Source organism: Bactrocera neohumeralis, chromosome 6, assembly GCF_024586455.1.
Source record: "Bactrocera neohumeralis isolate Rockhampton chromosome 6, APGP_CSIRO_Bneo_wtdbg2-racon-allhic-juicebox.fasta_v2, whole genome shotgun sequence".
NCBI lineage: Eukaryota > Metazoa > Arthropoda > Insecta > Diptera > Tephritidae > Bactrocera > Bactrocera neohumeralis.
This window is the reverse complement of record NC_065923.1, coordinates 47,835,019-47,858,727: the sequence shown is the minus strand read 5'-3', so window position 1 is coordinate 47,858,727 and position 23,709 is coordinate 47,835,019. Positions and strand designations below refer to the sequence as shown.

The 23,709-nt window shown below is 36.7% G+C and overlaps 1 protein-coding gene across 3 annotated transcripts in view; it reads right to left on the bottom strand.

Moving 5' to 3' along the window:
- The window catches only part of LOC126762572 (serine/threonine-protein kinase NLK2), a 293,423-nt gene that overhangs the window by 35,377 nt on the left and 234,337 nt on the right, over positions 1-23,709 (bottom strand). For all 3 annotated transcript variants that reach the window (XM_050479424.1, XM_050479426.1, XM_050479425.1), the window contains exon 3: positions 17,315-17,444. In XM_050479424.1, the coding sequence (XP_050335381.1) occupies positions 17,315-17,444 (130 nt within the window). The remainder of the gene's footprint in view (positions 1-17,314; positions 17,445-23,709) is intronic.

Here is a 23,709-nt window from a genome sequence, read left to right as displayed (position 1 = left end):
GTAATTGAATCTATAGGTATTTGCATTTTATTGTAAATAACTTTGTTGTGTATTTTGTTGGGTCGTCTGCCTCTCATGCTTAGCAACGCCCAGTTCAGTTTTATTCAAATTAGTAGAAGTAAGGAAAAAATATGTTTTTTTCTGCGCAAATACAAATGTACATAGTTACAACTCTACAGCTCTGCTTTAAGCGTCAAGAGTGACTATCCGAAATATTTATTCACGTACTAAGCTACATCTCTGCTTACATCTTGTATATCGCTCGTCCTCTTATCGCGCCAACTCATAACTGATTGGTTGTTTGACTTGTACACTTACATGATTTTTGTTTTCAAATTTAGTTGGCAGCCCTCTGTGTACACCTTTTTAGATTCTTTTGTGCGCCAACAAAGTTTTTTAGACCACGCAAAACATATGTGTATACATACAAGCTTATATTAGTTTGTAACTATTTTACAACTTTTTTGAGTTTTTTCTCACTTCTTGAAAATTTGTGTTCTTTGTCTTCAGTTATAGTTTAACTATTAAAATGTTTCCTTCTCAAAGCAGCTCTGTGTATGCATGTGTATGTATATAAATAAAACAGAAAAAAAAGTCGAGTTATAGCATTGACAAACGCAGAGTTAATCCGGATTAACTGCCCAATTACCTTTTGTTTTGTTAATTGCTTCTTTGGTTATTTATTATAGAAAGGAATATATGACAGGGGATACAAATATTAACCGTTTTATTAGGTTTAATATTTGTATTATCTATAATGTTATTAATTATAACATTAACTGCATTAATCCGGATTAATTCAGGAGTTAGTGAAGATAATTCCGTTGCTAATTAACATTTAATCCTTAAAATTTTAGAGAGTTAGTTGCATTTTCGTTGGCAACATTGTTAAAAATGGCCAATTTCAATCTATTGTGAATGAAAAACAGCAACACTGACAGCTGTTTTTCAAATGTTCAATAATAAAACAAGAAATTTTATGTTATAATGCATTTCATTAAACATATAATTAAAATGACAACCAGCTGTTTTAAAGAGTGTCAAACACGCATAGCTGCCGTCTGTCACCTACAAATTTGGATCTGGTTAAGTGCGCAGTTAATCCGGATTAATGCAAGGCTATTATACCATTTATAACCCAAGAACGTCCAGACCGATTTTGAAGTTCTCTGATTTGTTGAATGCGTGAAACTAAGAAAGTAATTTGATTAAAAATGAAGATTTTAAATTAGCTTAACAATAGTTTTGCAGTCGTAAAGCAATCTTCATTTAACATAAGGAGTAAAAAGGTTCAATTACCTTAAAATACTCATAAGAATTGCCTAAAAGAGAGTGGAGAGTCCGCCAAGAGTAACTCGAAAATATTTGGTTGACGGAAATATAAAGGGTCTAGAATATTGGGTAGTCTTGTCGTATGTATTATATGTATATCTAATCAAACTTGAACTTATTTCTTTTTATACTTAAAATGAATTTTAATGAACCAAATAATGGGTTGTCAAAAAAGTCTTGCGGTATTTTTATTGAATTTTTTTTTTTTTATTGAAATTGAAATTAATTTTTGATGACTCATGCCCAGCTCTTGACCGATGCCACGGCTGCTACTATGCCGGTCTCTTTCGACCAATTCAGCGATTTTATCGCAATTTTCGACGACGGGCCTTCCGGAGCGTGGCGCATCTTCGACCACCTCTACACCAGAACGAAGACGTTGAAACCATCGTTGTGCGGTGGAAATGGAAACTGTATCGGGTCCATAAACTGCACAAATTTTATTGGCGGCTTGAGATGCATTTTTGCCTTTATCGTAGTAGTACTGTAAAATATGCCGTATTTTCTCTTTATTTTGCTCCATGTTTGCGACGCTATAACTCACGAACGACTTAAAAGAAACGACAATCAATCAAACATGTGTTAGCGCGTGAAATGAGCTTTCCAAAAAGGTATAGCATGACTCGATGCGACGAATAAAACTAGAACTACGCGCTTTCAGCGCCAACTAACGAAAATACTGCAAGACTTTTTTGACAACCTATTATGTACCATTTTGGTCGACGACTTTTTGCCAATTTTCCGCTAAAGACATTATTCCATTAGTGTAAAACTTTCATCAGTGTAAATCGAAATTTTCAGAACGGAAGCGAGCGAACCATTGTTGTGCTACACGAACTGATACAACATCGTCTCCGTGAACTTCACAAATTTTATGGGTGGCTTGCGTGGCATTTTTCCCCATTTTTATACAAAAAATTTCAAAATATAGCGAATTTCCTCATTATTTTCACTCATTTTTGAACATCTGTAACTTTTTTTCAACATCCCCGAATTAAATTTTTTTTGGATAAATGAAGCCTGAAATCTCACCTATCTAACACTATATGGTATGACACAAAGTGATTGGTAACCCTAGAGATATACGACTGCAATGACATCTATTGACAAAATACGAAAAGACTTTTTCGACTACCCAATATAAACATCTTGGAGCGTTCAATCGTAAGAACTTGACGGTCATTTGACAGGGACATTTCTTGATATTAATAAGTTGTCAAACTTTGCTCGCAATGTGTCCCTGTTTTGATGTGAAACCGTTTTCCTAGTTGGTCCGCGTCGATTTTTTTATCAAATTCCGGATAAAAAGGTCGTTTAACAGCGTGTTATAATGCTCGCTATTGTTGGTAACGGGATTTGTTGCTTCATTTCGAAATAATTAAGGCCCGCTATACCATAATTCTCACCAATCATCAACTTTTGGGGATGCAATTGATTCCATATGAGGATTTCTCTCACTCAAAAGCGACAATTCTGTTTGTTATTGTTGACGAATGGCGCTCTATGAGAAGATGTTTTTTTAGATATAAATCGTCGTTGGCAAATCGTCGGCATTATCTATTATTTTAGACATAGTAACGTTTTTAGACTACGTTAGGTTCGAGTTCTCGAGAAAAAGAAAAGAGGCAGAAAGCTTTTTTAGACTTCGCAACGGTTATAAACTTCTTTTCGATCCAAGAAGTTGTTGTTGTTGATGAAAAGTTGCTTGCAATCAGAATCAAACGTAGTCGTAAGAAAAACTTTTTTTAAATATTTTTATTTCTGCTTCTATTGAATTTCGGCTCTACTCGAAGCCTCCTCCTTGTTACAGAGCCACTTTGGAAAACACAATTTGGCTTCAACTAGATTAACGCATTATTATATAATTATTTAAAACTATTCAACCAAATCAACCGGCAATTGATTGAGTCACTTACGACTACATACCCACATACACATATGTGTAACAGCCCGTGTAATAACTGTATTGCCAATCAAATGTCAAATCGGACACACCACTCAGCCGGGGTGAACAATGAATATTGATGAATGCGACAGCGGACACATAACATATACCAATTCACATAAAAAATCACGACAATAAAATTGTAGATTTTTAAAATGCAAACAGCTGCCATTAAATTTATTACAACAACAATGGTAACAAAGGCAACAATTACATTGACAAACTGTTGTAATGGCAGTGCGCAATTGCACAAAATAATCGACATTTGATCGAGTTGTGCAGGGGTGGGGGGAGTTGGTTGTGTGGTTGAAGTGTTGCAAAGCGTTCAATGTTGCATGCCACACAGACAATTAATTTGGTGTCAATGAAATGCATGTAAAGAGGCAGAATATATGTGTAAGTGCTTGCAACAATGGCAGCAAAGGCTGTTAGGTGCGGGAGGAGGGGGGCTGCTGCTAGGGGAGCAAGACGTCAAAGTGTAATGAACAGTTATCACGGGCCAAAGCACAGCAATATTAAAAGCAGGCGCATTTTTGAAAAACGTGCACACATTAGGGCGGGTAAAAAAAAAATCGAATATTCTTTTTGCTTGGTACTCTTAGGTTCTTAGACGCCCATAAGAAACTCACTACAAGTGTGAGTCCTTGATTGTAAGAAAATGAAAAATAAAATCATTATTATGGGTAATCCAAAAAGAGGTACTTTTTTAATAGCCTATTTCTGACAGATCACGTGTGAGTCGTGTCAAGCTGTCATGTAATTTTTGTTCAGTATTGTCGAGACCTTAAATTGAAAGCGTGCAAAATACAGCTGGTGCAAAAACTGAAGCCACTCGATCGTTCCAAGCTACATCGCTTCGCTCTATGGGCTCTTGAAAAGGTCAAAGAAGATCCGACGCTTTCGAGCCAAATTTGTTCAGAGATGCGACCCATTGCTGGAACAATGGCTATGTAAACAAGTAAAATTGCCAAGCAAGAGCAACCTGAGAAGATTCAAGAGGTCTCATTTCATACAGAAAAATCAACGGTTTGGTGTGTTTTGTGGGCCGGTGGAATAATCGGTCCATATTTCTTCAAAAATGATGGTGGTGAGAATGTAACCGTCTATGGCGACTGTTATCGCGCCATGATAAAGGACTATTTGATGTATGATATTGAAGCTCGTGATCTCGGCAACATTTGGTTTCAACAAGACGGCGCCACTTCCCACACAGGGCACCAATCAATGGATTTATTGAGAGAAGCCTTCGGTGAGCAGATAATTTTACGTTTTGGGCTGGTCGATTGACCACCAAGACCATTGACCAAGATCGTGTGATATCACACCGTTAAACTTTTTCCTATGGGGATATGTAAAGTCTAAAGTCTATGCGTCCAATCCCGCTTCGATTAAAGCCTTAGAGCAAAATATCACGCGTGTCTTCATTGCCAGTCGAAATGCTCGAACGAGTCATCGAAAATTAGACTCAACGGATGGACGTAGCCGCGATCAATATTTAAAAGCCCTAATTCCCAAGAAATAAATACCAAAGCATGTTTTTTTGTATGATAATAAAAATTTCTCATTAAATTTGATGTGTCTGTATGTTTTACTTAAAAAAGTGGGTAACTAAGAAATGGATCACCCTTTAAAGCCCAAGTTTTGTGACTTCTATGGGAGATTTACTGCCCTACAAAAGGGGTCTCTTTTAATATTCTTATAAATTTTTTTTTACCCACCCTAATAAATACACACATACTACCATACATACAAAGTGCGAGTCAGAGTGTAGTGGCTGTTGCATTTGCATGTGCCGCACGTGCAACACGCTCGGTGCGCAAATTTCAATTTCGCCGTTCCGCTTTGTGTGCGCTTTCCGTGTTTGTCGCTGGTCCTTTGCTGTGTTTATGCTCGGTTTGTAATTTAAGCGCACGAAAATTGTTGCGTCAAAAACGTTGACAACATGCAACGAATCGGCTTTTATTAATATTTGTTTTTGCCGCCGACGGAAACCGCAGGCAGCGCGCGACATTTGTTTACTTTGCAATTTGCCGATTTCGCGAAAATTTTACATTTTTATTAAAAAATATCGGCCGATCAGAAATAAGTGAAAATCAGTTGGCATTTTTTCAGGTATTTTTTTTTTGAAGTTTTGGTTTTTCCGTTTTTGGGTCAATCAATAGGAGCACGTGTCGAGCGCCAGTTGCCCCCTCGTTGGCCCGCTGCTGATCCCTGCCAACAGCATACAAAGTTGCAGCAATAAAATTTGGCACAGCAATCCAATATACCGTTATACGCGAGTGCGAATTAGGCTAAAAGCGCCGTTTGAAATGTTGCTGGCGCCCATCACGAAGTGTGTAACAAAAGAAAAACGCAAAAAAGTGGAAATGAATTGCTGAAAACGTTCCAAATGCTTGGGAGGCGAGCAGTTTTGCGGGCCACTGCCATTATTTTCCGCACAAATGCACCTAATTGCAACAAAGCATTGGACAGTGTATGGCTGTGTGCGTGGGCGGTGGTTTCGTGGTGGTTCCGCGGTTGCAGTCACATTATTGGGTAATCATGTTTGTAATGCAAATATTCGCACTTACTACCAACATGCGCCTATTGTGTTTTGTGTGCGTGTGTATGAGTGTGAGTGAGCTTGTGCAGCTGGGGCTAGCTGGCCACCACATTCGACAGTTGACCAAGCAGGGGGGGCACAATTGTCAGGCTTTGCATAATGAAATGCAATTTTGTTGCATGATTGCTGTAATTCTTTGAATGAAGTGTTATTGTAATTTGCTGTTATTAAACCGCGAATGTTTGCGAATGCATTTCTCAGTAAAAAAAATGCGTTTTTGTATTTGAAAAGTGAGTTAATCTGGAAAGTATATATGTTGTATTTATTTTTTGGCCGAAGTACTCGAGTTGGACCCCTAAATAGCATTTGCCATAAAGGCTTGATCGAAAAATGTTATGCACCGTACAAAGGTGGATTACGCTCATATTTTTACTTTATTGTTTGTACGAAGTTTGTTTAGAAAGTATATATATAAATGATCAGTATGGCGAGCTGAGTCGATTTAGCCATGTCCGTCTGTCTGTCTGTCTGTCCGTCTGTCTGTATATATACGAACTTTCAGTTTTTAAGAAATAAAAGGATAGATTATTTTCTAGGACAACAATGTAACAAAAAAAAACTGACGGCCAACATAGCAATATGAGCAACATATAAACTGAACACATAGTTACTAAAAGAAATGCACCTGTGAAGGCTATATTAGCTTCGGTGCAGCCGAAGTTAACGTTTTTTCTTGTGTTTTTTTTACTTTTTAAGTACTTTATTGTGGACTGTTACTTTTATAGACGTTTCAAAGAAATAAAAAGGATCGAGAACGCGTTAACGGCAAACCACGGCCAACATCAACTGATGAGCAACACCACAATAAAATGAAGGACTTGGGGCTTGAGAATCGACGATTAACAGTCGGAGATCTTACTGAACATCGGAAGGCTCAGTGAAAAGCATTTTGAAAGGTCATTTGGACCTAAGAAAAGTGAAAGCACGATTGGTTCACAAATCACTAAATTTTTTCGAAAAACAGCGTCGCGTTAACGTCTGTGCAACAATGCTTTCCGACTGCCAGGATGCCATGAAAGCTATTATTTCTGGCGATAAGTTTTGGATCTATGCTTACGACCCCGAAGCAGAAGCTCAATCGGTCGAATGTCGCGGCAAACGTGAGCCGAAGCCGAAAATCACGTTAAAGCAGTCAAAAATCAAGGTTATGTCGACAGTTTTCTTCGATTATCGAGGTGTGGTGCACTCCAAATTCTTTCCGATCGGCCAGACTATCAACAAGGAATACTATTTGAGTGTTATGCGTCGTTTGCGCGAAGCTATGCGTCAAAATATACCGCAATTATGGGCCGATAACTCTTGATTTTTGCACCAAAATAATGCACCGTCGCATACTGCATTGATTCTTCGTGAGTTGTTTGCCACATTTTCAACTAATATCGTGCCGCAACCACCGTATTCGCCAGATCTATGTGTGATAGACGGAAGACATGTCACCAGTGTTTTAGACGTGCGTAGGCTCCGAGGTCCTAGCATTGACTTGCACCACTATCTTGTTATAGCGAAGATGCGCCCTGGCCTCTGTTCAGCAAAAAACGCACGTCAACAAACACAAGGAAGGTTCGAGAAGCTGATATCACAATAGACAGCCGAACGATTTTCTGCTCTACTTGCGCTCCTGCTCTTTGAGGGCACTTTTCAGCAATTCTCGGTATAAGGGAACTGTGAGACGGCATTTAAAGCTGCTTACGTACGGCTACAAACGAAACCATAGATTTTCGGAAAAGCCAAAAGAGCTGGTACAATGAGGAGTGCCGTGTCGCGATGGAGAGAAAACAAACTACCTGCCTCACAACGTTACAATCGACCACAACACGTGAGACAACAACGAAAGTTGAAAAGGGAAGCGAGACATATTTGCAGACAAAAGTGAGAGAGATGCCGAAATGTGTGAGTACGAAGAGCTTAAGACAGAGGTAAAGCTGGAAAATTCTAGGAAAATATGCGCCGACTAACAGAAAGCTTCAACCGAAGCATACTCTTGTAGAACGCCGAGTGGTGATCTAGTGACTGATGACCAGAGCTTACTGAAATTGTGCAGGGAATTGATTCGTAGTGAACTCGTTTCCCCAATCGATGACGATGGAGTAGACGCTCCGTTGCCCGACCATGAAGTTCGATTGGAATTAATCATCTGGAGAACACCAAAGCGAGGGGAGGCGATTATTTGCCGCCCGAGGTGTTCAAATATGGCGCGAAGAACTGATAAGGAGCATGCATCAGCTTCGACGATTAGAATGTAAGTATGTTCTGCCAGTTCTGAAATATTCCTGTAACATTTTAACGGTTACGAATTAAACCACATGGGCAAGATCTCAAGAGGCTCAATATAACGAAAACAAAACGATCCCTATTGCTTATACATATATTATATAGTATATATATATTGTAAAATTTATTTTGTTGTTGTAGATATATTGAAATTTTATTGATCAATTAATTACTAAAGTAGTTTCGAAAAGATTAGTGATTTTGAGTGTAAAAAACGGGCTTTACTCCTCGTGAGTTGAATGGATAAGCTCTTTCGTATATAATCAGAGAGAATTTAGAAGTTATCCAGCAAATGGTGAGTATTAATCTTTTTAAGTCACAGCCGAATAGTTGAGGGATTTCTATGAATATTCGCAGGTTTCGAGTTAATATCGATGTTTCAAAGATTCGAAAGAAAAAATGGCATGCTAGATTTGATAAAAAAAAAAAATCTTTCAAAAATGTTTAGCCCAGGGAAAAGAATACCTATTTGAACTAGTTGCTTCACGTAACCCAAACATTTTAGTTCAAAATTATGAAAAATTATTTTGAGAAAATTTCTCATCATATCTCAGCTATCATATTTACTTTTTTGGCGACTTTAGCTATCCGCCTTAAGCATCAGTCTTTGGTTCGAATAAAGTCACAAATATTATGAACCGCAACTAATCGCTTTAGGCCACTTTAAAACTGTTCTGAATGAACAGACTATCAAAGTATTTAAACAAATGCCAATCAGATAGCAAAGTACACAATATTTACAAACAAACATATATTAAAGTATGGTATTATAAAAGCCAAAGAGTTTGGCTATGCCGAGCAGAGTCCAGTAAACTTCGCTGCCAGCGAGCCAATTTGATAAAGGAATTTTCAATTCGCAGCAAAACAATTCTACATAAATCACACACTCTCACCTCAGCTTGTCGTAATGAAGTAAAACAATATGGCAACAACAACAACAACAACAAGTAATAAACATACATACATACAAATGTATATTGATGTAGAAGCATGCATGTAGCAGCAAATAGCAAATACGTGCGGCAGACAGAACCAAAAAACGAAAAATTTCAACAAAAACAACAAAAATGCCATATAAAAAAGTGAAATAAATAACAAAGTGAGGAGCAGAGAACACAAAATGAAAAGCCAAATACATTTGCATGCAGAATGGCGCTTCCCATTGGATTTGCTGTGCTGCATAAAGATGAGCGCGCAACCAAAGCAACAACAAAAACAAAAACAATAAGAACAAAAATAACAACAGCAACAATACCAACAATTTAGTGGCGAACTTGCGGCGCTACTGCAGCAAAACAACTAAAGTACGACAACAACAGCAACATGCGACGAGCGTAACAACAACATACAACGAGTGCAGCAACAACAACAACAGCCGCCGCAACAGCATTGTGGCAAGTGTTCGGCGCGCTGTGTGAAAGGTGGCTGCACGGATATACATAAATTTCTACATTAATAGCTTTGTACGTGCATATGTATGCGTGTGTTTGTGTGTGTGTGTGTGGCGTACAACGCGGCCATTCATACATGCGCCAGCATTTACACAGTGGCTGGCTGCAAATGCTATATATGGAATCGCACAGGTTGCTGCAACTTACGGCTGAAACACAATTCGTTGTTTGTTGTTGTTGTTGTTTACATATTTTTGTATTTTACTATCTGTGTTGCATGCACATAACTTTACGCTTTGTTTTTATGTGTTTGCGCGTGTGTGTGTGTGTTGGGTTTGTATTATTTTTAAGCACTCATCGATTAAGACCTGACCTGTTTACGAACCTCTGCAGGTCTAACGGATGTTGATTACTTTTACGGCCGCAACGTAATGAACTATTTTTATTATTATTTACTATTCACCGTTGATTGTTATTTATTTTTTTGTTTTGCCCATTTACTTATTTACAGCTATTGAGTAATGCCATTTTCCTCACAGTTGCGGTCACCCAAAAGGCAAAAAATCTAGTTTTAAGTAAAAACTTAAGCGTTTCATTAAAAAAAAATCGTTCGAAGCACATATGTATAGTTTTTGGGCATCTCTTAAAATATGCCGTTATTTTATTTATATGTAATACAGAACATTGTTGCACACAGAAATTTTAAATTCTTATTTACTTAAAGCTTGCCACTAATGATATAAAAATAATTTTGAATTGCTCATAATAACGGTAAATTTCGATTTAACAGAGTATTTTGCTTCTTCTGTATGGTATTGGAAGGATGCATGAGAATAATATCGGTAAATTTCGAATTAAAAAATCATTTTGTTTTCTAAGTACGGCATTAGCAGGGTGATTGGCGAAATGAGTTGTTTCAATCCTCCGTATTAAATTATCGATATCGGTCCACAACCACACTTAGCTTGATTTTAACGGTACTTTTCTAAAGGGACAAAATGCGCTGATACTCGTATCAATGTCCATATATTCGAACTTCTAAACCCATGTCTTACAGTTGGCAAACCTTCGACAGCGCTAACGATTTTTTCGATTGGTATCCATTATCGGTTCGGTTGAATCCAAACTTAGCCATACTTTTATTTTTTATTATTATTAAAATACTTATGTACTGTCTGAAATATTCAGGTATACGTTCTTCTAACGGTTTTCATTTCAAAGTCATCCATTTATTGACAAAATGAAATATTAAATATGGAAACACAAATTTTTTGAATATTAAATTTTGCTACGGAAATATGAAAAAGTCTAAAAAATTGCGCAAAATAGCATAGCTGATTCAAGATTGAAATACAACAATACTTAAACTAACTTTCAAATCGCTTCTTAAGGATAGAAAGTGATCATTGAAGTTGTTTTTACAGTTTTCACCATATATTCTTGTTTTGTTGATTCATTTTTTTGCTTTTGCGTTTTTGTTGTATATGCGTATGCGTATGCGTTTTTTATGTTTGCTTATTCAAAGTATACATTCAAAATCCCGCGGTTTCTTCTCTATCCATATACCGAAGAGGGAGCTATGGGTGGGAAGGAGCCGTTGGAGGAGAGGGGCAGTAAGCTTCTTTACGGATGGGTCAAAGCTTGGGGGGAAGGTTGGTGGAGGGGTTTACTGTCGGGAGCTCTCCATCAGCACTAGTTTCAGACTTCCTGACTACTGCAGTGTCTTCCAGGCTGAGGTTGCAGCCATTAAGGTAGCAGCGGATCTGCTACTCCGGAGGGTATCCACCTTCAGGGAAGTGACCATTCACTCAGATAGTAGAGCGGCGATACTAGCCCTGAATTCACTCACAGTGCATTCAGGACTGGTTGAGGAGTGTCTGGCTTCACTGTCCCTGGCGGCGACAGTATTTACTATAAGGCTTGTATGGGTGCCAGGCCACAGCGGAATAGAGGGTAATTGCAAAGCTGATGAGCTAGCAAGGAAGGGTACCCTAGAGTCACTATCGGTAGAATGGCAACAAGTCGGTGCTCCGGTGTCCTCTTGTGTCCTACTACTGGAAAACTGGGCCTCACGGATGCTTGGTCAACGCTGGGCCAGGACTGGTACTTGCGCGGTCGCAAAAGCTTTCTGGCCCAAGATAGATCACAGAAGATCTAACGATCTCTTCGCCCTTAGTAAGGCAAGCCTCTCTTTAGTAGTGGGGCTCTTGCAGGCCATTGCCTTATTGGCACGCATGCTGTAAGGCTAGGAATCTTACCGGAGGCCACTTGCAAAAGCTGCTTAGAAGAAGATGCGCCAGAAACTAGTCAGCACTTCCTTCTTGACTGTCCCGCATTCGGGAGGTTAAGACTTAGATACTTGGGGGCACATACCTTCAGACATCCTTCCGAACTGGTGGGAGTAGATATCAAGCGCATTTGTACATTTGTATCGGCCACCAAACGTTTTGCCGATCTTTAAGTCCGAATACGGGAGTTCTATTTTCTATGGCATCACAAAGGACTACGTTTAGTCCACGTGCGATCTTAGATCGGCCATCCAACCTAACCTAACCTAATACTTAAACTACAAAATTAGCTAAAATTATATTTTTTGTCTCATTAGTACTAAAACTTGAAAAATACTTAAATTTGATGCTGCAGATCCGGACTGCTGAAGTTTGTTTTATAAAACACAAATAAAACGCATTTTTACTTTGAAAAAAAAAAAAACACTTATTGCATAAGGCGAAAGGTTCTAGTGCACAAAAAAGTTGTAAATTTTCATAGTGGAGCTTGAACGTGCCGCACACCCTTCCACAAAGTCACGCCCTTCAGCCTTTCGAATGAAAAGTTCTTAGTAATTAGTGTCTAATATTTAATGTGGTCACAACATAGTTTTGCTCTCTGCTTTTCGAATTACAAGCAATTAATACAATTTTATGTGGCATTCAACTAAACTAAAAACCCTTCAAAATAAATTAGTGGATTTAAATCATTCATTTTATTGCATTTCCTGTCCGACAGACAGGCAGCGCCTTTGATGGTAAATTTTCAGTTAAATACACATACAAGCATGCATATCTGAGAGAGTATATTTTGGAGCAAGAGTTTGTGTGTGTGTGTGTTGGCCTCACCGCTTTTTCCGCTGCGCCAACTGCTTAATTGAGCCAAGCGCTGAGTGCAATCAACCTTGCCCGACACAGCAAACCACAAGAGAAACCAAAAAGCGTTGAAAAAAATTAAAAAATAAAAAAACAAAAAATTACAAAAAACAACAACAAAAACACATTTATGAATTTTTTTCAGCAAATCAATCAAAACGCTGGCTGCCAGCAGCGAAAAGAACAAACAAGCGGCAAAGCTAATGCATGCGAGCATAAACGAATGTTGGAGCAGCAAAATGAATTTCCAGCATAAAACCGCATTTAACTGCATTAACAATGTGGCTGCTACTTGCAACAGCTGTTGAACTGCCACTAACGACAGCGAACCCTTGCCTACTACAAGCATTATGCAATGCACACATATAACTATACAATTGCGTGCACCTAAGCTCACATTCATAGGCGCTCAAATGCAATTACATTGTGTTGCACATTGACAAAACTTGCCGGCGAGCAGCCCTTCAAAAATGTGATTGAATTTTATAATTCATTCCCATGCGATTGCGTCGTTCGAAAACTCTACTGCCTGCTGCCGATCCGAATGGGCCCCAAAAAGACTGCCTGCCTGCCTGGCTGCCCTACCTGATTGTCTCCGTTGCACGTTTCGCCCAGCCCATCCGCTTTACACTCAACCACTGTTTGTTATTGCTGTTGTTGTTGGTGTACACTTTATTGCTGCTGTTTCCCTTTTGTGCGTTGCACCAGTCCACATTGTGGTTGTTGGTCGTGTTGTTGCTGTTGCTGTTGCTGCCGTACACACCCAATTTTCCTTAGGTAAGCGTGCTGACAGTCAACCAGCGACCACATCACAGTCTATCAGTCAAGCAGCAATATGAACTTGTCTAACACACCCACAACCACTCCCGTCCGGACCCCGAAAGACCGCTGCCCCCGCGTTCATCATTCACACTAGCAGTGCAGGGATAAACTAAAGTTCAGCGGTTCCCCAGTCATTTGTCAAACAAAAGCTGACGACCTCGAATACTAAGTATACCCAAACATTTTCCGTACAGAGGTTGCCGAAGTTGCACTGAACTCCTCCTGAATTTCGAAAGCAATACTGAGTTTGAAAAACAGAAATATTCCGGTCTACTTTTTCTAAATATTTTATCAAACATCTAAATTTTCTCGCGTGGCAGCAGTGTTTTCTCATCTATTTCCAAAGAAAAATCTTGCTTCATGCGATGGATCTTGCAACTAATCATTTATGTCAGATATTATAAGGTCTTCTGCGGAAGATTTATGGTCCTTTGCGCATTGACAACTTCGAATACCCAAGTCGATGGAATGATTAGCTTTACGATATATACGACGACATTAACATACATAGTTCAGCGACTCAAGAGACAGCGGCTGCGCTGGCTAGGCAATGCTGTCCGAATGGACGAAAACACACCAGCTCTGAAAGTATTTGACGCAATACCCGCCGGGGGAAGCAGAGTAAGAGGAAGACCTCCACTCCGTTGGAAAGATCAGGTGGAGAAGGACCTGGCTGCGCTTGGAATCTCCAATTGTAGCCACCTTGCGAAAAGAAGAAACGACTGGCGCGCTGTTGTTAACTCGGCTATAATCGCGTAAGCTGTGTCTACGCCAGTAAAGAAGAACAATAACAGGGTATATTAAATTTGCCAAGGAGTTTGTAACACGTCGGTCCGTCTGTCCATCTGTATATAACCGAAACAGTTCTTCAGTTTATGAGATACCAATCTGCAAATTTTGTACACTCTTTTTTTCTCTCCAAAAACCTGCTCATTTGTCGGAACGTCCGCTGTCGGACCAATAAAGCATATGCCATGCCATATATCATACAAACCGAACAATCGGAATAAAGAGCTAGTATGGAAAACTTTTTCATTTTCATTATTTCTAAAGCCAACGGTACAATCTGCGAAGAAATTGTTCAGATCGGATAACTGTATCATATAGCTGCCATATAAACTGTCTGAATCAAGTTCTTGTAAGGAACATTTTGTATTTGTGAAGGGTATGATTGCTTCGGTGCAACCAACGTTAACGATTTTTCTTGTTATTTACTCGAATTGCATAGGTAATAATTCTCGTATATTCCTGATGATGAAAATCAAATCAGCTGAGTTTGGAATGATGACAACAAAAAGCCTCTCTTTTAAGGGGTTATACTCGCATGCACTTGGAATTAAAAAAAAACATCTATTTTTGTTTGTATATACATATATCGAACAAATTAAAGTTATGACTGGGATTCTCTGGTAGCATCTGCAAATATATATGTATATCGATAAAATTAGTTATCGATAATGAACAACAATCGATCATATCTGCAGACGAATTAGCTATTATCATAATTCTTGTATTCATTAAAGCTACTGTCAACCAGAGCATAGGAATCCAAGCAATTATATATCAGACTTCGAGTTATGGAAGGAAATTTGTATGAAACTACAAACGGTTTGTTAGAAAAACGTTTAAAAAGTGTTTGCCCACAGGTGCTCCTTGCTGCAGCAGAGCACAGATTAAATGGCAAATCTATTCAGCTGTTAAAGCTGATCATTTGTGTATATAAGTTATATGGTCTCCGACGTTTAATAAACCCAGTTTAAGGTATAAAAGCAAGCATAGTAGAAAAGATACGAGCGCTATGAGTAAATCACAATTTTAAAAATTTCTCACTTTCACATTTCTTATAAATTTTTGGCTTCTGCGCAAATTAAAATTAAAGCTCTTAACTAAAATTTTTCTGTTCAAAATTATACTGAATCTAAAAAGTAAAAAAAATGTTATTATTATAGATAGATACGGGTATAATCGATGGTCTAGTCAAAATTTTGACTGAAAATATCCGACCGCAGCATCCGACGCATATTGAAAAATGAGCTCAAGGTCACGCCTTACAAGTTCCAAAAGGCCCATGATCTCACATCAAAAAACGATAGGATTTACTTGACCGACCATTCATACGAGAATCTAAGTCATCGATTGGCCACCATGAGGCAGCACCCGCCACAAATAATGGTTTGGGCCGCTGTCACCGCAGATGGGCGCTCTCCAATTGTTTTCATGGAGCCTGGCGTCAAAGTAAATGCGACATATTATCGGGAAAGTGTTCTGGAGGCTGCTTTGAAGCCGTGGGCAAACAAACAGTTCGGTCGCAAACCATGGACGTTTCAACAAGACTCAGCACCGTCTCACAAAGCGCGAGTGAACCAAAAATGGCTGAAAAATAACGTTCCGAACTTCATTACGACCATACAATGGCTCTCAACACATTTTGTCCTTTAAAATAAAAAAATAATAATTTTCCAAACCGAATTTATGGCTTTTTTAATTGGTTACACTTCGAGTGCCGGACCCTGTATTGGCAATAATCTTATTGCTTCGATAATTGCTTTACAAACGTAGCTATCGTTTGGAACTTTCAAGTCAATCGGCTCAACCGTTTCGGAGATTATTAAACGTATCTCAAAACAGCGTTTCGAGAAAAATGTGTTTAAAGTTTTTGAAGCCGATTAGACTAAGTTAAATAATTCTTATGCTCTCCGAAGGTATTTACAGGATCAACTTCAAATTTTCGGCGCATATTCTTAAATATGATTGTACATATATGTTTTCGATTTTTTTCAACTATCAACTGAGCGTAAACAATAACAAAGAATTAAAATGTTTCTTAGACTTTTCGGAAACTACTCCAAATGATACGCAATACCGTTATTTCAATTTCATATTATTAAGCACACCTCTTCTACACATTTCCGTTTGCGCGCACGCTATATTGCAAGTATGCATGTATATGTATATGTACAGGAATGTGTTGTGTGTGTGCTTGTGTTTGCGCCAAAAGCGCATTCAATACATCAAATGAGTTGAAATGGCGCATTTCGAGCTGTAAGCGGCTATGCACGAACAGCAGCAAACGCTTTATATAATGTGAAAAGCTTATGCGCCTATTGATATGCAATGCAATTGTAAATAAAGTCTACAATTCAATTGAAAAGATGAATGCGAGCTGCTTTTCGAATTGCGCTGCAAATGTGTATTAAATTGCAAGCTATTGTAGCAAACAAACGCACACACACACACACATATGCTTGTCGATGCAACAACAAATTGCTTTCGCAGTAATAAAGCGTGCTGTCGCTGCCGCGTGTCGGAAAAACGAAATTCATTTGGCATTTTTCGCAAATAGAAAATGCAGCGCAGCAATGCAAACGTTTTGAAATTATAATAACGGGAAATTTTATTTATGCATGTGCATTCGTAAATATGTGTATGCATAGGTATATTAAAAATTCATGCTGTAGCAATCAATTGCAATTTTTTTAGCAGATTTTTATAAAAATATTTACTTTTTTTTTTTTTGGGAAAATTTTTTGCATAATTTTCACGGCAGTGTTTAGAGATTGGATAAGGTATTCAGCACTTTTGCGCTCAACGCTTTCAAAATTTCAACTTTTTCAACATTGACTGCGTTGTATTAAAATTTAAAGAATTGCAACGCAACTTTTCAGTAGAACGCAATGAATAAAGCTTCTCATTGCATAGTATTTTAGGGGTAACCACAGACTGGTTATATTAACGGATATGTTATTCAATGCGCCGGGCGCATAAAGCAATGTTAAGTCGAATAAAATTTTTTGGTTGTTGTACTCACATTTTCATGCTTGAAAAAGCAGAGCATTTTCAATTCACGGAAAACTCGTTTCGATGAGACCAGCGACTGAAAGACATTTGGAAGCTTTTTGAGTGCGACGCGTCGTCCATCGCGTGGATCTGTGACTGCCCTGTAAAGATAATGCAAAGAAAAAAATGTATAATAGAAGTAAAATGAATTTGAATAAGTAAAGATTAATGTTTTTTATAATATTTACCGACATTTCTTAGTTGATGTGTTAGTAAAAAATTAGTTAATTCCAAAATAGATTTACCTTACATTTTTATTTACAAATATTAATTCTTACTTTTCATAAAATGTTACAGAGTTGACTATTCATTACAAGTAAACTACAGCTAAATAGCAATAACAAATATAAATAAAATGTACCTAAACCTATAAAAAAAATTCCAAGACTTTTATTTCGGTTGCCAGGTGACGCATTTTTTGCGTTCAAAAACTTTTTTTTTGCATTTTTTGCGTTCAAAAACGTTTTTTTTTTGCGTGATGTGATGTCTTCCTACAAGCTCGACATTCATAAATCTCCTACGTACGGAAGATGCACCTATTTCGACGCCAGGTTCATCCAAGAAGAATCCAGCAAGAGGTGATTTTCTAAATCCTACTTTAAAAAATATCTGTTGCGACCATTTTTCCCTTAACGACTTCAGCCATTTGCTTCGAACTTGGTATGTTTTTTATAAAAACTCTAGTCACCAGTCAACTGTTTCATTTTTTGATTTATTGATGATACAAATACAAGTATGTTCAAAGCTGTTAAATTTATGCACAAAAAGCGACTTGCCGTTAAGAAGGTTCATACTCAAGTTATAGAACTTTATATATGGATAATTTAACTATCCGTTTTTTTTAATAGGATTGTGTGCATACTCGAAAGACTTAAACAAAAAAGCTGAACCAATCGACTTTAAATTTTAATACGACCTTTCTGCATACATTTTCCAAGTAATGATCGGAAAAATAAAATTCTTCATAATTTTTAATTTGATAAATTTCGATTTTTTACATTGCTCTGAAATGAAAATTTTTGCATAAAACGAGTTGTTTTGGGAAGCCGCTAAAAGTCTAAGAACAAAAGTTTGACTAGTTCTTCCATTATTTCTCTATCCAACTTTAGTAGTAATAAATGTTACGGCTTTGAGATTTTATATTATTTTGAGCAGGAAAATCTTCCTTCCTGGAGATTGGCTACGAGACTAAGGGAATGCAAAAAAACACTAGTAAACACTGTTCATTTTTTGTACGAACTTTGTGATGACATTTTTTCATGTTGGTGTACCCTTACTAACAAAATATTATACTTTTTTTTCAATCATTTCAAGTTTTTCTGTGCCTAGAGACGGCAGTGTATTTGTACAACTGAAAGAGAAATTTCCCTAACTCAGCGTGGCTCCACTTGAAGAAGGAACATTTGTAGGTCCAAAAATACGGCAAATGATAAAGGTTAGGAAAATTGAAGAAAAACAGAATGATCAGTGGAAAACTCGCCTGGAAATGTTTTGTGAATGTTGTGCAAAATTTTCTAAGAAATCATAAATAGGAAAATTGCAAAGACCTAATAATGCTATATAAAGCTTTTAGAGATAATAAGTCTTTAAAAAAACATATGCTGAAGGCTCATCTGGATTTCTGCTCGTCAAATTTGGGTGCTGTGAGTGATGAACAAGGCGAGAGATTCCATCTGGACTTTTCCTTAATAAAAAAGCGCTATCAAGGGAAATGGAGCTCAGGAATACTGGCATTATTGTTGGTGATTTTGAAAAAACTTCCAGAAGCCAAATATTCAAGAAAATCATAATAATTTTTTTTTACATTAAGCAAAAATTTCTCTCAATGTAGCTGGTGTATGAACTTCTTCGTGTGTAAAAAAAAAATATAAAATTCTGGTAACCAGTGTTATGAAATTATATTATGGTAAATTCTGTAAATGTAAATATGTTTATATATTTAATAAATAAAATGGCTTCTAAAAAATATTACCAAAAAGAAATGTGTTTCCTTTGACTTACAAATGAAATGCATTTTATTTGGGGATCGGAAAAAAATTATCAATAGTTAGACATCTATGATAATGAATCGATAGAAGACACTGTAGGAGCATGATGGGAATACTAACTGGTCACTGTCACATGCCCACAGATGGGGCTGACATATTGAGAAGACTGCAGGAAATGCCTGGAGCAGGGCAGTCAGGGAAACAATGGAGCATCTCTTGTGCACTTGTCCCGCATTGGCAAGACTACGCTGTAAGCAGCTGTGGTTCCCACAGTATGATACACTGGAGAAGGTATCGACAGTGAGGCCGCAGAATCTGTTGAAATTCAGGTCAAGCGCAGGCATCTTAAAGGATGACTACTCCTTTTGAACTTAGCAAGTCAACTCATTCTGACATACTTGTAACAAAAGACCAATCTAGTCTATGTATTCGTGGCTTACCAGATTAACCTAACCTAATCTAAACTGAATATCTTAGAGATTCTCAGAGTTGTGTCAATGTTTCTACAGCTTCTGGGAGACTTGCTTTAGAACGCAATCTCAAAGGTTTCCAAAATAATTTTTTTTTATAAAAAAGTTAGAAGTGCTATCTTGGAATAGGTTTTTAGTTCTTACCATTCAATTAGCTGCGATTGAACTGGTTTTTTATTACATTTTTATTTCACCAAAAATATTTTGAAACAGCTATGCTATATATACATATCTCTATATACATATGTACATATATATTTTAATAAATCAAAGTTTGATTAGTTACACGACTTTTTATTCATATCCACTCGACCGGTTTTGATGGTCTTTAGCAAAAAATATTTAAAAAAATAAATAAATAAAAAGGAAAATTTTCAAAACTTATTAAAACGTTTGTTCGCTATCGTTTCTTTGTTAAAGGTACAAATTTATTTCATCAGCTAGTTACATATAAGTATATTTTATAGGAATTTAAAGATATTTCTGAAAAGTTTTTAAGCGAAAATTTAGTTTTGAAAGCAAAATTAATATAAAAAAATTTCCAAGTTTATATTGTTCAAAGAACAGCAAATTATTTGCTGCTTAAGCGCCTACAACTATGCAAAGCATACATACAACTACAAACCCAGCCGAAAGAAGTTGCCGTACATGTGAGCAGGAGCCACACTATGAGTATGAAGAATTTAAATCAAATTATCCAAGCTAAAAAGTTAACGCAAACATTTAGAAAATAACAACAAATCAAGTCAACAAAGTCGACTAAAGGAAAAACATTTGCAAAGCCCGTAAATATTTTGAAGTCTCGCCACACACACACACACACACACAGAAGCACACATGTATGACTGTTGTGCACGTGTAGGCACGTTAGGTGCTTGCTTGCTGGCCATTTTTTAATTTCTTTTGTTGTTGTCTGCTAGACGACACACAACTCAGCATATTTTTGTTGTTTTTGTGTTTTACTTTTTGTGAACTTACTTGGCTTAGTTCTTCTTTTTGAACTTTAAAACTGTAAACAAAATACTAAAACATTGTTTACATGGCGCCACAAAAGCACAAAACATCGGCGTACAAAAACAAAAATATGCGGCTTAACGCTGCAACGCGACGCAATTGAAGTCAAGACACGACAAAATACAAAACGATGTCTGCGCGCTGCCGACGCCCCGCTGACTTCAGCGTCTTCCTCCTAACAAAAGGTAATCATATACATATACGTGACGCGCACACACACACACACATGCATGTAACGTAAAGTGAAGTAAGTATTAGTATAAGCACATAAGTAGATACATAAATAAAGGCGAGCGCGCGCTGAAGTGCAAAGAAAGGACTTGAACAGCGAAGTGGAGTTAAAATGAAACACAAACTGAATGGATACAGTTAGAATGTGTGCAGTGGATGGGCGCGGCGGGGGGCAAGTGTTGTCGTCAAAACAAAGACGAATTTAAGCTAGAGGTGGGGCACTGACTTGGTTTGGAAGGTAAAAAGGGGTGGAAGAAGACGCCAAACGTTTAGTTCAACGAACTCAAGATATTCAATGAGTATTGAAGAAGAATAACAAGGAGTGGAAGGCAGAAGGAGAAAAATAAGAATACGGTTATTTCCTGGCTTTGAAAGGAAGCGGTGCGCAGCCAAGAGAGACAGATAGATATGGGGAGAGCGAAGAAGAAGTTAGAGAAATATGTTAACGTGTCACAGTGGGACGAAATGATAACTGAATTGTTTTTTTTTTAATAAAATAAAATAAAATAAAACAAGATAAAATAAAATAAAATGAAATAAAATAAAATAAAATAAAATAAAATAAAATAAAATAAAATAAAATAAAATAAAATAAAATAAAATAAAATAAAATAAAATAAAATAAAATAAAATAAAATAAAATAAAATAAAATAAAATAAAATAAAATAAAATAAAATAAAATAAAATAAAATAAAAAAATAAAATAAAATAAAATAAAATAAAATAAAATAAAATAAAATAAAATAAAATAAAGCAAAATAAAATAAAATAAGAGAAAATAAAATAAAATAAAATGAAACAAAATAAAATAAAATAAAATAAAATAAAATACAATAAAATAAAATAAAATACAATAAAATAAAATAAAACAAAATAAAATAAAATAAAATAAAATAAAATAAAATAAAATAAAATAAAATAAAATGAAACAAAATAAAATAAAATAAAATAAAATAAAATGGCTTTAAAAAGTGTACAATATAAAAGAGAAAACAAGAAAAATGTTTACTTTGGCTGCATCCATGTTATATACCCTTTACATATGAATTTCTTTTAGCAATTAATGTATAACCAAACTCGGAAATGTAAGCGGTCAACAGTTAGCTAAGCCAGTTTTTTCAAGCCACGAAGTTTCATATAAACAACGCTGAAAATAGCTTTTATAAAGTTATTTATTTCGATTTTGACCGTTCAGTTTGTATGGCAGCTGTATGCTATAGCACTCCGATCTAAAAAAATTCTTCGGAGATTACACCATTGTCTTAGGTGACTATCCCCCCTAAATTTCTGGGAAATTTCTTGTCAAATAAACATTTTTCCAAATAAGACATGGTTTTTATCGTTAAGTTTGTATGGTAACTGTTTGCAATAATGGACCGCTATCGGCAGAGAAACGGACGTGAGCGAAATTTCAGACCGATATATCAAAACGTCAGGGACTAGTCGCATCCATTCATTCCATTAGAGGCTAAATTTTATAAAAAAAAAATATTTTTTATACATATGCTTGCACAAAAAATATATATTTAAGTTCCGAAAAAATATATATTATAAGTTCCCAAATCAATTTTCGCACTTTCCATTGGTTGCACTAAAGAACCTAAACTACCCACAATAAAGCGGGAAATTGCAGAGTTGGCACCTAGACACGAAAACAACAAGACGTCAACAAACACAGGACACATAAAAACTCCCCTTAGTCTGCCCGTACATATGTATAATTATTAATGCTTCCATTTATTGTTTTAAGCTTTTTGCATGGCATTGTTTCGGTTGAAGTGCAGAGAAAAAGAGAGAGGGAGTGGTTGAAGTGTAACATGAGCCGCGGGCAGCGTGTTAAGCCTAAGTGGCGCCAATTCAATTGAATTGGGGAGGTAAAAGCGAATATGCGCATAAATAATAAATTAGACGAGGGAGACAAAGCGAAAACGATGGCGCAAACAGGCGGTTGAGGCGTTCGGAGCAATGTTTAAGAAGGGGGGTAGTACAAGGTTGGGCGCTGAAAAGTATGCAACATTAAAACAGAAAATAAATTAATTTACTAAAAGTTCAGTTCAGACTGTCCATGGACATTTGGATAAACATCGAGTGACATAACATTTCCTAGAGTTTTTGTTGGTGTAAATAAGTATACTTTAAAGGGAGTAATGCAATAAAATTTCTTTATGAATTTGAAATTAATTTGTACTTACATGCAGGCGAAATGTTTTGTCAACTCTTGGTGTACCGACGGTAGAGTTTTAACTAGTTCTGCATAATATTAATAATTATTATCTGGCTCTTCAGTGTGAAACTACGATTCTTGTATATAAACAAGTAAGGAAGGGCTGAGGCTACTTCATTAGCTCAAATGATATATGTATGTGTGACATAAATGTAACTGAGGTTTAGACCAAGGTCTAGACTAACTTCATGCATATTCATCGTCAAGCCACACTACTCTATCAGATATATTGGAGCTAGGGAAAGGTTTGGACTGGTTGCATTAACTTTTGGTATTACTTAATGGGTGATCCAAGCAAGGTACTTTTCTCAAACTCCTGTTTTTTGACAGATCACGTGTGAGTCGTGTCAAGCGTGTTGTCACGTGTTGTTTTTGTTCAGTCGTGTTTGGCATTTCATCATGGAAAGACTTACACCTGAAAAACGTTTACAAATCGTT